At 27.9% G+C, this 13712-nt stretch overlaps 1 protein-coding gene across 7 annotated transcripts in view; it reads left to right on the forward strand.

The window, feature by feature from the left end:
- The window catches only part of LOC122849204 (scavenger receptor class B member 1), a 192162-nt gene that overhangs the window by 9277 nt on the left and 169173 nt on the right, over window positions 1-13712 (forward strand). For 3 of the 7 annotated variants that reach the window (XM_044147830.1, XM_044147832.1, XM_044147831.1), the window contains exons 2-3: window positions 10856-11082; window positions 11233-11532. The exons of 1 other annotated variant lie outside the window; for it this stretch is intronic. In XM_044147830.1, coding sequence (XP_044003765.1) covers window positions 11073-11082; window positions 11233-11532 — 310 coding nt within the window. In that variant the 5' untranslated portion in view covers window positions 10856-11072. Of the gene's footprint in view, window positions 1-10855; window positions 11533-13712 lie in introns of all 7 variants that reach the window. 3 more of the 7 variants (XM_044147833.1, XM_044147834.1, XM_044147835.1) reach the window with 3 other exon arrangements.

Raw genomic sequence — 13712 nt, forward strand, 5'->3', positions numbered from 1 at the left:
TAGAGAGTAAAAAAAACGGGTATCGAAACGCTGTGTCCTATCCCTCATGAGAGTGTATATCTGTAAATAGTCAAGCGGCACGCAGGACCGTGTTTTTCACTCTTTATCTATTTGTATCTCGAAAAATTATGAAAAAGCTAACTCAATAATTTGCTCAAAAATTTTTTATATTATTAAGGATTATTTATTCATAAAAAAAAATAGGGCCAAGTTTGAAAAGAAACGATTTCAAATGATGGTAAATAATGGTAAAAGAATTTTTTGAGAAATTTTTTTATGTGAACTATAAATGAAAGTTGAACTTTTTTGTCTTCATAATCTGTTCAATTAAGTCAACAGTTTTTTTCAAAAGCTGGTATATTTCCTAAAAACTCTTTAATTAAAATTAAAAAAATCACAAGTAAAAATTTTTTGGAAAAAAAAAAAAAAAAAAAACGTATTGCTTATTGTTTGCTCAAGAATGATAGAAAAAAAATTTTGAACGAATTTATTTTTTGAATTTGAAAGACACGTGGAATTAGCCATGTGTATATCATTTTTTTATATAAACTAGTGTTGTTGACGGCCGCAAGCGGCCGTTTTCGTTGGTCAACTGTCAATGATATGACAAAAAACAATTAATGAAATTTTTTATACAAAAAAAAAAAGGATTCAAAATAATTTGTGTTACCGGTATAAGACTTAGTAAATTTTAACTCGAGAAAAACAAAAAAAAAAAAAAATTACTTAAAAATGATCTTATACAGATGCATGCCTTTTACATTGAATATTTTATACTACTAAAATCAGAATTTGATCCTAAATAACAATAACAAATTGTAAATTTAAATTCTGGAGTAAACTATTTTTTTTTGAATAATCTTAAAGTACGAATTCTGCTTTTATTGATTCAAATGAGCTCACGGCTTTCTTTTTGAGAAGAAGAATTATTAATACAAATTAACCTACGACTTTTCTTCTAAGAAAATAAACAAATCATTTGATAAAATTTTTTTTCGAGGTGCCATAAACAATTATATGACACCTCCAAAAAATAATCCTTTACAAATAATTTTTTTTTTATATTTAAAGAAAAAACCGTGGGCTTATAATAGCAGAGTGGGAAAAAAATATAAAAAATTGTTTATTAATGATCCCATGTCACCTCGAACAGCTGTTAATATTTATTAATAAATATTGTTGAATAATTTTATTTTTCTTTTTTGAAAAGAAAGTCGTGAGCTTAATCTAAACCAATAAATGCAGATTGCAGGGTTCATACTTCAATAATGATTTGAAAAAAAAAATTGGTTACTTCAAAATTTTAGTTGACAAATTAACAAAACTTTGTTATTGTTTATTATGTACAAATTTCGATTTCATTAATACAGCAAAAATATAAAACAAAAAAATAAATATTTAAAGTGATTTTCTTTTTTTTTTTTTTTGAGTGTGTGAGTATGTAAATGACGACCAATGAAATGACTGGAAGCAGCGTTATTCATCAACTTTTTATAAAAGGATTTCTTTAAGGTTGATTCTGGAAATCTGAAATCGCAACAGATTTTTTTCTTTTTTATCTTATGTTTAAATGAAATAATTATCTCCATTGTCAATTTTTTTCAATTTTTTTTTGTTCGGTTTTTTTAAGATATTTACTGTCAAAGTTGACAACTTTAACACGCAAGGTATAGGCGGTATCTCATATTTTTATTAATAACTTTTTCAAAACGTAACAGAAAACGTTAAATTTCTATCAGTTTGTAGTGCTAGAAAAGACAAATTTTTTAATATAAATTTTTAGTATTTCGTCTTCTGCGTTTAAAAAAAAAATAACTTTGAAATTCTAAAATTTCGCGAGAAGCGCAGCACACAGGCATGAACACAAGCATGGCTTCAGTGTACGATGTAATCGTTGCTCGCTAGTGTGTAGCCACGACACACATACTACTGAAGAATTTGTTTTTTCCATCAGTGGCGCCACAAAAAATTTTAGGACACGCGAATAAAAAATAGCGTTATTGATATACGGGCCCTTCGTGGCATAAATATTGGTTCGGTGATGCGACTGGGAATCAACCTTAATTAATTTTACTTTCCATCAAAATTCAACTTATTTATAAAATATATCTGTATGTTTTCTATAGTAAATTTAACAAGGAATACGATGAAAGCAGTTTCAACTCTTGAAAAAATTATTTACGGGTACTTATTAGGGGTTGTTTATGGAAATTATTAAAATTTTTAGTTTTGAGAGGCGAAAAAGTGGTTAATTGTTTTTTTTTTTCATTAAAAAAGAATATAATTAAATAAACCTACACTGAGAAAAAAAAACCACAAAAATTGTTGTGAGAGCACAACAAACTAGAGGCGAAATCCTATTCGCGTGCTGCAACTTGTTCTATCGTTAAACAAAATTTGTTGTGCTACAACAAAATTATTGTTCTATTTTTAAACAACAATTTTGTTGTGTTGCTTAATAATACAATAAATATTGTCCAGTTTCAAGGCAAATATTACCGTGCTGCACAACAATTTGATTTTCGGGTGTTATCGGTAAGACTCGGTCTTGTTCGTGTGCCTCGGTATATCTACATGGCATTGTGTGGAATTTTCTAAGTCAATCTAAGTTGAGATCAGCTTTTGTGTGACTGACGTTTTAAAAATAAATTAATTAATCCCAAGATGTAAAGTTTTAATAACATTTTAACAGTGCCGTAACAAGGAATTTTTGCGCCCTGGGCAAAATTATATTTTGCGCCCTATTTTAATCGATATAATATATTTAAAAAAAATCATTTGTTAGGTGTATTTAACAATAATATATATAACAAGCAAAACCGCCAGAATATATTGAAATTATTTTTTTTTTTAAATAAAAATTGTTGTGGATAATAATATAAAAGACAAAATATTTTAAAAGTGATATAGATGAAGAATGAATCATTACAAAATCAAAACAGTTTCTGTCTTCTGGCGTTGTCGCTGGAAAATTCATCTATGATGTCATCGAAGTCTATTGAAGATACAATCAATTTGGCACAATGATTCTATTGTATTATAGAAAATATTGCAGAGAAATTGATCTAGATAATGAAATAATTTATTTGGTTACATCCAATCTTTAGCAACAGTCACCAATAGCTTTTTGATTAATTAATTATCTAGGGATGTATCTAGGGAAAGAATGTAACCAAATACTGAGTGTCCCATTTTAATTTATCAATGAATTTTCTTCAAAAAATATAGCTCAAATTGTAAAATGTTTCAAGTAAAACTTGTAGAGTTTGGAGGGGGACGGAGAAAAAAAAAAAAAAAAAATTCGAAAAATCCAAAATGGCGGAGTTTCCGGTATAAACGTAGTTTTTTTAAATGGATACTGCATTTTTTTTTTTCACCAAAACGTTTTCTACATCAAAACTAACACTTTTTATTCGAAAAATTTTTAGATAAAATGACTTTTTTTTTCGGCCCGATTTTCTCTGTTTATGGATTTTTCTGAAAAAATATGGCTTTAAGGTTGAATGTAAATAGAATTTCCAACTATACGATTTTCGAATTTTTGGTCTCATATAAAAGCCAGAATAATTATCTATTTTGTTGATTTTTTTCAGAATTTTACACAACGGTTTTTTTTAGATAATTAATGTCAAAGTTGACAACTTTAACACGTAGGTATAGGGACTAAACACACATTTTCTTCTCTAGCTCAAAAAGTTTCTATTGGGAAACGCACAATTCACCATGACGTCTGGTGGTAAATTTCTGGAAACTACCTCTTCCAGTCATTCGTATGTGGTATACACAGTATATATGCTAAATTATTAAACAAATAATATTTTTACAAATAGTTTGAAATGTCTGGTACAAAATTTTCACCAAAACTGATTAAAAAAAAAAAAAAACAAGACTTTACGTTTCTGGGTGCAACAGTTATTCCAGGAGAAATAGAGATCTGAGTTTCTATGCATTTTCGAGGTTAGACAAACAACAACCTGTCAAAGTAAAATCACATTTTGATAATATATCAAGTGGCAAACACATGATACTCATCACTTGAATCAATTTTTACACCAATACTCGTAATATGTTCCGCATATATAATACGATTCTTCAAGGAAATTTCGTGAGGAATTTTTTTCGTGCCCATGAAAGTATATGCTCAATAGTTAATAACATTTTTTTAATAAACAATAAAATTCTATGCTAATGGGATATACTTGACTGGAAGTCATTAGTTTCTTTTTTTGCCAACTGCTTACAGCGATTGGCCACGCCCACAGTGCGTTTCCCAATACGATTTTACTCAATTTACTATCAGTTTGTACTTCTTTACAATACGGATTTTTAAAGCCCTCAATGATCATTTTCTACAACGGATTTTAGAAGATATTCAATTATTAGAGTCAAAATTTTCTATTAATAGCGGTCATTCTCTTTCTTTTATTCGTCGTTCTGTCTCATGTTTCTTGGCTATGGTAGTATGTGTGTGTCTATCCAGATAGACTGCATACACACATACTACCAAGAACCTGTCAGTATAGTGAATATATTTTGGACGAGGGGCACTGAAAATATTTTTGATAACCGTGTGTAGATGCGCACCCTCTTGGGCCCAAACTTTGTTCACCGATGCGATTTACATTCAACCTTAATAAAAAAATGTTATCAAAAAAAGTTGAAGCGAAAAAAAAAAAAAAAAAAAAAAAAAAAAAAAAAAAAAAATTTATTAAAAATTAATTTAAAAATGGTAGAGTTTCCGGTATGAACATTTTTTTTCGAGGTTAGGTGTAATTTTTTTTTATTAAAAAATTGTTCACATCAAGGCTAACACTTTTTCTAAATAAAATTTTCCGGAAAAATCGATTTTTTTTTAAAACTTTGTTTATGCTTCTAACTCCGCCATTTTGATTTTTTTTCGGAAGTTTTTTTTTCGTTGTCTTCTTTCTGAGCGCTACAACTTTTCTAAATATCATTTTTTAATTAAAGCCATATTTTTTCAGGAAAATCCATAAACAGATAAAATCGGCCCGAAAAAAAAGTGATTTTATCGAAAAATTTTTCAAATAAAAAGTGTTAGTTTTGATGTAAAAAATGTTTTGGTTCAAAAAAAAAATGCAGTATCCATTTTAAAAAACTATGTTTATACCGAAAACTCCGCCATTTTGGATTTTTCGATTTTTTTTTTTTTTTTTTCTTTTTCCCCCCCCAAACCCTACAACTTTTACTTGAAACATTTTACAATTTGAGCTATATTTTTCGAAAAAAATCCATTGATAAATTAAAATGGGACACTCGGTATATTAATTCCTAGTCTAAATTAATTTCTTAGCAATATCTCCTATCATAAATTGAAATTATTGTCTAAAATAGCTAAAGAATTCATTTATAGACTAGGAAATAATATATTTGGTTATACATTCTTTCCTCAGCAATATTTGCATTTTTAATATTGTTCTAGGACGATTGTCTCTAAACGACAAATGACAATAATGAGGACAATTAACTTCAAAATTCAGAAAGACAATCATGTTTATGTAATATCTGAATGATCATAAATGACAGTAGTCAATTTCTTTCCTGAAAATATAATTTTTTTTTTAATTGTTTAAAAAAGAATATTTTTTTTTCTTGTGACGCGCTTCTAAGTGCGCCCCCCTTTACACTGCGCCCTGGGCAGTTGCCCCTCTTGCCCACCCCTTGTTACGGCACTGCATTTTAATCATTGAATTATAGACTAAAATATTTGTGAGCAACTAGATAAATAACCAAATTTGATATTTAACAAATCACATCAACAATAAAGTATGAAATTATATGAAAATGACAAACATAACCTGCATCTGTCATTTTAATGCAGAGATTTTTTATTTTAATTTTTAATAATTATAAATATGAAAAATAAATCCTTCCTTAATTGTTTTCCTTCTTCTTTTTAATTATCATAATGAAAATTTATTTCGTAATTTTAAAAAAAAAAAAATTTAATATGGTTTTAGATTTTTTGTTATGTAGAATAATAAAAATTATTAAACTAAATACAAAAATTGTTGTATGTTCAACAGTTTTTGTTTGGAGCATAACAAATTTTGTTGTATGTCTATTAATTTTTGTTTGGAGCATGACAAATTTTGTTAAACAGCACGGTAATTATTACTCTGCCAGATGAACAAAAACTGTACTACCGGCAGAACAAATATTATAGAGTTTCAACTTCGCCTCTACTTTGTTGTGCGGCACGACAATTTTTGTCCTGTTTTCTCAACAATATTTGTCGTTTTTTTTTCTCCGTGTAATAATAACAAACAATTTTTGTGCCTACAACTTTTTTATAGAATTAAAATTTATATACGAAAAAAATTAAAAACAGTAAAATAGTCATTTTTTACATTTAAGGGATGATCGCAACCCCTGAATATAATAAAAAAATCTCAAAAAATTACAGAGAGTCTATTTTATCCCCAGTAAAAATATACTCGCGAAGCAAAAAAAAATAACTAAAATAAATAAATAAATTTTTTTTTGGTGCACCCTAATATGCATCAATGGAAAATTTTTTCCTTCAACCAAGGAATTGAAAGAAAAAAAAATACATTATGTAAAGCACTAGTTATTGGTTTTTAACAAATAAATTTTCATTATTATTAAAAATTCTTTAAGACAATTTACAACTTTTTTAGGAATAAAGTTAATTTTCTAAAACAATTTGGAAGTGAAACTTTTTTAGAATGGGTAGTTAGAGAAAAAAAACTACAGAGAGATGCAACGATCCTAACGCTATGATCAAAGCAAATTTTAAAAAAGACCTGGTAACGTGTGTTGGGGCTGTTGGCCCGCGTTACCCATTGCAAATTGAAAATTTTCAATATTCCGGCTAGCGCCATGGCGTCTGTGTTACGCGGTTTTGTACATAAAATTATGTTTATAAGTTTTTTTTTCATTAAGGGAGTTCGAACAACACTCGATTCTATTTAACTTTTTATTAAATTTTTAGAGTAGGTTTATGAAATAGTTATCCATCTTATGTCAAAATTTCAGAAGTCTATACTTGCTAGTAAAATAGTTATTAATGTCTAAAGTCAACAACTTTTAACGTGTGCGTTTACGGGAAAGTCGAAAAATGTTAAAAAAAAAACAACATATATCAAATTTTTACCGTGTTCTTAAATTCACACCTATATAAAAAACTATCTGTATGAAACTTTAAAATCTTAGAATAATTATAGAAAAAAAAAAAATTCAAGTTACCTGCTAGAAAGTTAAACAATCATTGTTTAAAAAAAAAAAAAAAGTCAAAGAGTGAAGATTTGGAGGTAACATAATACGTTTGTGTGATGTATTGGTGGAAAACAGGACAGTCTACGCAGAAAAAAGTGAAGGGTGCCGCATAAAATTTTATAAATTTTTACTATAGCATTGAGGGGCCCACTAGGTCACATTTCTTGTTTGTACTTTTTTCGTTCGAACTCCCTTAAATTCATTAAAATTCTTACGTTCTATAATGGCTATTGCTGCTGGACATTAAATACTAATAAATAAAAAAATGTTGTGAGCCATCTAGACTCGCGGGTTTATTATGTGTAAACATCTTCGGCGTGTTGTTGTAATTGAACAAAATAATAATAAGTACACATTTAAACAAATTTTTTTCATTCATTTATGAAAATATTGTTGGTTTTTATTTTATTTTTTTCTATTTTCATACAATTATTGTTGTTTAGTAATTTTCAATAATCAATGATTTTAAAATTTCGATATACTATAGATAGATTGTATAAAGTAAAATCATGTAGCTCATGTCTTTCTCATCGAAAATATCCACATAAAAAATAATAGGCACCATGCAATTGTTGATAAATAATTTTCATTCAACAATTTTTTTTCATCTATTGTCTGCCATTGCCTGCTAATAAATTCTGTTATTATCGGTACATAAATAAATCAGCATACGTCTTTTTCTTTGAGAAAACAAACAGAATTTAAACTTCTATAAAAAATCAAAAAGAAATAGCTTACTCCAAATTTTAATTGACAATATCGTGTTATTATTATTGATGTACGAATACCGATTTCATGAGTAAAAATTAGCTTCTGCTCTTTTCTTCCAAATAGAGAAGCATTTAATTTAAAAAATCCCACGCGTTTGTATATAAACATTTTGGAGTAAATATATTTTTTTTTTTCGTTGTTTATACAGTGTCCCATTTTAATTTATCAATGCATTTATTTTGAAAAATATAGCTTAAATTGAAAAATGTTTCAAGTAAAAGTTGTAGGGTTTGGAGGGGGACATAGAAAAGAAAGAAAAAAAAATTCGAAAAATCCAAAATGGCGGAGTTTCCGGTATAAACATAATTTTTTTGAATGGATACTACAATTTTTTTTTGCACCGTTACGTTTTTCACATCAAAACTAACACTTTTTATTTAAAAAATTTTTCGATAAAATCACTTTTTTTTCGGCCCAATTTTATCTGTTTATGGATTTTCCTGAAAAAATATGGCTCTAATGAAAAAATGAAGTGCTCAAGAAGGCAAACACGGAAAAAAAAAAAAAATTTCAAAAAAGTTCAAAATAACGGAGTTTAAAGTATGAACATCTTTTTTGTTGAGGTTAGGTGTAATTTTTTTTACCAAAAAATTGTTCGCATCAAGTCTAACACTTTTTCTAAATAAAAGTTTTTGGCTAAGTATATTTTTTGTATTCATGCTTCTCACTCCGCGATTTTGAATTTTTTGACAAATTTTTTTTTTTTTTTCGTGTTTGTCTTTCTGAACGCTACAACTTTTCTAAATATTATTTTCAAATCAAAGCCATTTTTTTTTGAAGAAAATCCATCAACAGATAAAATTGGGCCGAAAAAAAAGTGTTTTTATCGAAAAATTTTTCACATAAAAAAAATTAGTTTTGATGTAAGAAACATTTTGGTGCGAAAAAAAAATACAGTATCCATTTTAAAAAACTATGTTTATACCGAAAACTTCGCCATTTTGGATTTTTCGAATTTTTTTTTTTTTTTTTTCTATGTCCCCCTCCAAACCCTACAACTTTTACTTGAAACATTTTTCGATTTCAGCTATATTTTTCAAAATAAATCCATTGGTAAATTAAAATGGGACACTCTGTACAAATGTTAAGTGAAAATTATATATACTGTAACGAGAATTCGCAGTTCTCGCACTCTCGACAATGGTTATTGGTCTACGAGCCTGTGGGAATTGGACCAAGTCCAATAACTAATACCAATGGTTTGTAAGTATATATTTTTTACTAAGTCTCAATTATAGCCAAACAAACAATACCTACATATTTTTACCAGCCAAAATATTTTACTTAGCTACATCTTTTCCTTAGCTCTATTATATTATCATTTACACAATTATTTATGAATATAACATAATCATCATATATCTTTATATATTATGAAGAAACAAATTACCATAAATACCAGAAAAATATCGATAACTCGAAACATATTCGGAATATATTAAAAAAATTTTTTTTGAACTTTTTTCCTACTTGATGAGTTTTATCACTCGTTAATATAAAATTAGGAAAAAAAATTCGATCCTTAAATAAACAAAGCATTGGTGTTATGGCGGCATAACATGCGTGCGCATCCGAATTTGAATTTGCCGCTTTGATTTCAAACTCAGCGCCTGATTTTTGAATTTATTTAATTCTGATTGGAGGATCAGATTGGTCACGTGCATATCTTATAAATTATTATAGATGGCACTAGAAACAAATACATAATTGTGTAATTGTGTGTGTTGACTGTAACATATGTAAATCATAACATCGTTTCATCTGTCAAAAAATGTTAATGAATATAACCTACAAATTATTCATTATGATTCAATAGATTTGTTATCAATAAAAAATTTGAACAAATAATAATTAAAGAAATAAAAAAAAATTATGCGTGTTGCGAGTACGCGCGGGAGAAGTGAAACTTCTTTTGGAGTGATTGCGATGATAAAACTATAAGTTTCTTTTATTGATTTTTCTGTTGGTATTGACTATCCATATTACGGTCGGTATTCATAATATTGTTCATTTTACTAACTAGTAAAATTTATATATTAGAATAATGCGGTAATTATGTTAGAAATTCAAGATATCCTTTGCGCTATGTAATTTTTTTATATTATTTTAAATTATACAATAATGAAAAATGAGTATAAAATTTTGTATTTTTATAAACTTTTTTGTTATAAATTATCGTTGCTTAGAACAATATTGCTATGAACGTTCAATACTTGAAACGGGTGCAGATTTTGAAGCTAATAGAGCATCAGGATTTTTCTGTAATTTTTTTGGTTACACTATTAAGAAAAATACTCACTATCCGCATCGATTTCAGTAGACTACAGTAAAATTTGTTTGATACTCTACAGCATTATTTGCTGCGGATTTCTCTCCGTGTAGTAAAAAATATATACTTACAAACCAGTGGTATTAGTTATTGGACTTGGTCCGATTCCCACAGGCTCATAGACCAATAACCATTGTCGAGAGCGCGAGAACTGCGAATTCTTGTTACAGTATATAAAATTTTCACTTAACATTTGAGAATTTCGATCTATAGAAATAACAGAAAATATCAATACTTGGTTTTTCTATGGAGGTGCATTGCTGACAAGTTATGTCGGATTTTTTTATCCTATCATTTCGATAGTTGTGGACGAACTGTTAAAAAAAGTCAACATTATTTTGTTTAATTTCTGAACAAGATATTAATTTTTCAGTTACTTTATTTGATCTAAGAACTGAATACGTATAATCTGTGAATAACCGTTCCAAAAGAAAAGCTAATTATTCCATTCATACATGGTTCTGTTGCTTTAATTGAAAATTTTTTATCATTTTTTAGAATGATCCGAGTTCATAGAAAGCACCTCGTGGAATATCAAGTAAATTGCGATCAAAAAATGAGAAACATTCTGTGAAAAAAAGATTTATGGAGTGTTAATTGATGAGTTTACCACAAGGAAATGCTCAAACATTTATAATAACCAATGTGATGATGTAAGTTTTGGGATACATTGTGAAAATGTTAGGCGGAGTGACGTGAAAAATCATTTTTGAATATGTTGAACAGTGAGTTTTATGTCGAAGAATTACAATAATTTTTAATTGAAAACAAAAACGTTTTGAATGCAATAAGGAAAATGGAAAGATTTTTATTGATGATATTTTAGGAAAAAAGTTAATAATAGTGAAGAGTTTTCATATAAAATATTTTTTCAGTCTTTGACGATTTTTTATACTTCAACAATAAAAGTAAACTTCTCTTTATCAAAATGCGGTTTGTGACGTCATTATTTGGAGTGAGCTTACCAAAAAATATGGGCTGGCAATACATGAAGATTGGAAGAAATGCCATATTCGGGATTCGCCCAAAGAGAAATCAAGATCAAATGTGCGCTGATAGAGTTCCGAAGCCCCTGAATCTACTTATCTCACGGAAAGGAAAATTCCGCCACAGTGAGTTGATGGCTGTTTCTATTAACGATTATGATGTGAAATTTTCCTTATTTAAACATCTATGTAATATAAATTTTTTGAAGTTACCTAAAATTCTCAAACTCTGACCCCTCAACGATCGTTTGGAAGCTTTCTTTTTTAGTTTGAATGAAAACAGAATAAGCCATTTGTTCTTTAAATTTGGTTTTCGCTTACTTTTTTTACGTCGACAAATATAATTTCTACACAGCTTTGTTCTGAAACCGCCAATCTTTATATATTTTGTATATATTTTCGAAATTTTCCTTCGGAATTATGAAAAGAATTTTTCCAAAGTTCTCGTCAGTTGCATTACGCACAGTTGCATTACGCAAATGTAGCTAAGGAATTAATGTGACTAAGGAATTATTTCCATGAAACATAAATCTTTTGCAACCTCAATTCCTTAGCTACATCTTTTCCTTAGCTACTGCTTTTTCTTAGACATTTGTATTTTTAAAAAATAAATTTACATGTATTTTATTTATAAAAAAAATTACAAAGGTCCAAGGAAAAGCAGTAGCTAAGGAATTGAGGTTGCCAAAGAATTATGTTTCATGGAAATAATTCCTTAGTCACATTAATTCCTTAGCTACATCTTTTCCTTGGACCTTTGTAATTTTTTTTATAAATAAAATACATGTAAATTTATTTTTTAAAATTACAGAGGTCCAAGGAAAAGCAGAAGCTAAGGAAAAGATGTAGCTAAGGAATTAATGTGACTAAGGAATTACTTCCTTGAAACATAATTTTTTGGCAACCTCAATTCCTTAGCTACATCTTTTCCTTAGCTACTGCTTTTCCTTGGACATTTGTATTTTTAAAAAATAAATCTACATGTATTTTATTTGTAAAATAATTAAAAAATGTCCAAGGAAAAGCAGTAGCTAAGGAATTGAGGTTGCCAAAGAATTATGTTTCATGGAAATAATTCCTTAGTCACATTAATTCCTTAGCTACATCTTTTCCTTGGACCTTTGTAATTTTTTTTATAAATAAAATACATGTAAATTTATTTTTTAAAATTACAGAGGTCCAAGGAAAAGCAGTAGCTAAGGAAAAGATGTAGCTAAGGAATTATTTCCTTGAAACATAATTCTTTGGCAACCTCAATTCCTTTGCTACATCTTTTCCTCAGCTACATCTTTTCCTTAGCTACTGCTTTTCCTTGGACATTTTTATTTATTTATAATAAAATAATATGTATTTTGTTTATTAAATAAATAAAATATCCAAGGAAAATCAGTAGTTAAAGAAAAGATGAATGACTTTCTCACGCACACATGTTTCTTACCAGGCTTCCGAGAAATTAGACAACCTCAATTTTTTACAATAAAAAAATGTAAAATCTATCTCTCAAATTTGTTAATGTCTATAAACTTATTTTTTCAATATACTTCACAGTTTTTAGATGTAAAATTTGCATTTTATTTTTCTCCGTGCACCACAGAAATGTGCAAGGAATAAGATGTCAATCAATTTTTTTTTTTTGAAAATAGTTAACAACAATTCGATAAGTATTTTTTTTTTCGTGTTCCCCACCAATTTTAAAATATAGGTATCTCTTCTATTTTATACTCTATCTCATCTGGGCAACTGCTTTGACTAATATGCCGCATGGACCATTTTTTTACATGCTCCTTACACTGAAAAAACGTTCCCGCTGCAGGCACGGTCTATTAGAACGGTGATGGTAGACCGCTACAGTAGCAGGATGTCCATGAAATCCACAGTAAGCACCCGTATATTCTCTGTAAACTGTACTGCTGTGAGAGCAGTACAAAGCACTGCTGTGGCAACTGAATGCGCGCATCTGTATGCGCGGTCATATACTGTTCACGACTTTGACATCACTTATAGGTTAGGATTGAAATTTAGCATTTTATTAAATGTTCAATTAAAAATTTCTTTCAATGTTAAATTTAAAAATTTTTTTTTACGTTAAAAATTAAACTTTTTTACATTTTTAATTTACCGTGTAATATTATTTTTATGTTATCATCATAGTTAATGCAATTTCTTCGTTTATTCAATAAGTTAACTTATTATTATTACACGGTAAATTAAAAAAGTAAATTTTTTTTTTCAATTCTATATTCAAATAAAATATATTTTTTTCAAATTCTTTATACATATTTTTTTACAATATACAAGATTTTAAAATCAATTCATATTCAATAATAATAGTAATATATAATTATATTTATTAATAATTAATATTAATA

Source organism: Aphidius gifuensis, linkage group LG2 (genome assembly GCF_014905175.1).
Source record: "Aphidius gifuensis isolate YNYX2018 linkage group LG2, ASM1490517v1, whole genome shotgun sequence".
NCBI classification, from domain to species: Eukaryota; Metazoa; Arthropoda; class Insecta; order Hymenoptera; family Braconidae; genus Aphidius; species Aphidius gifuensis.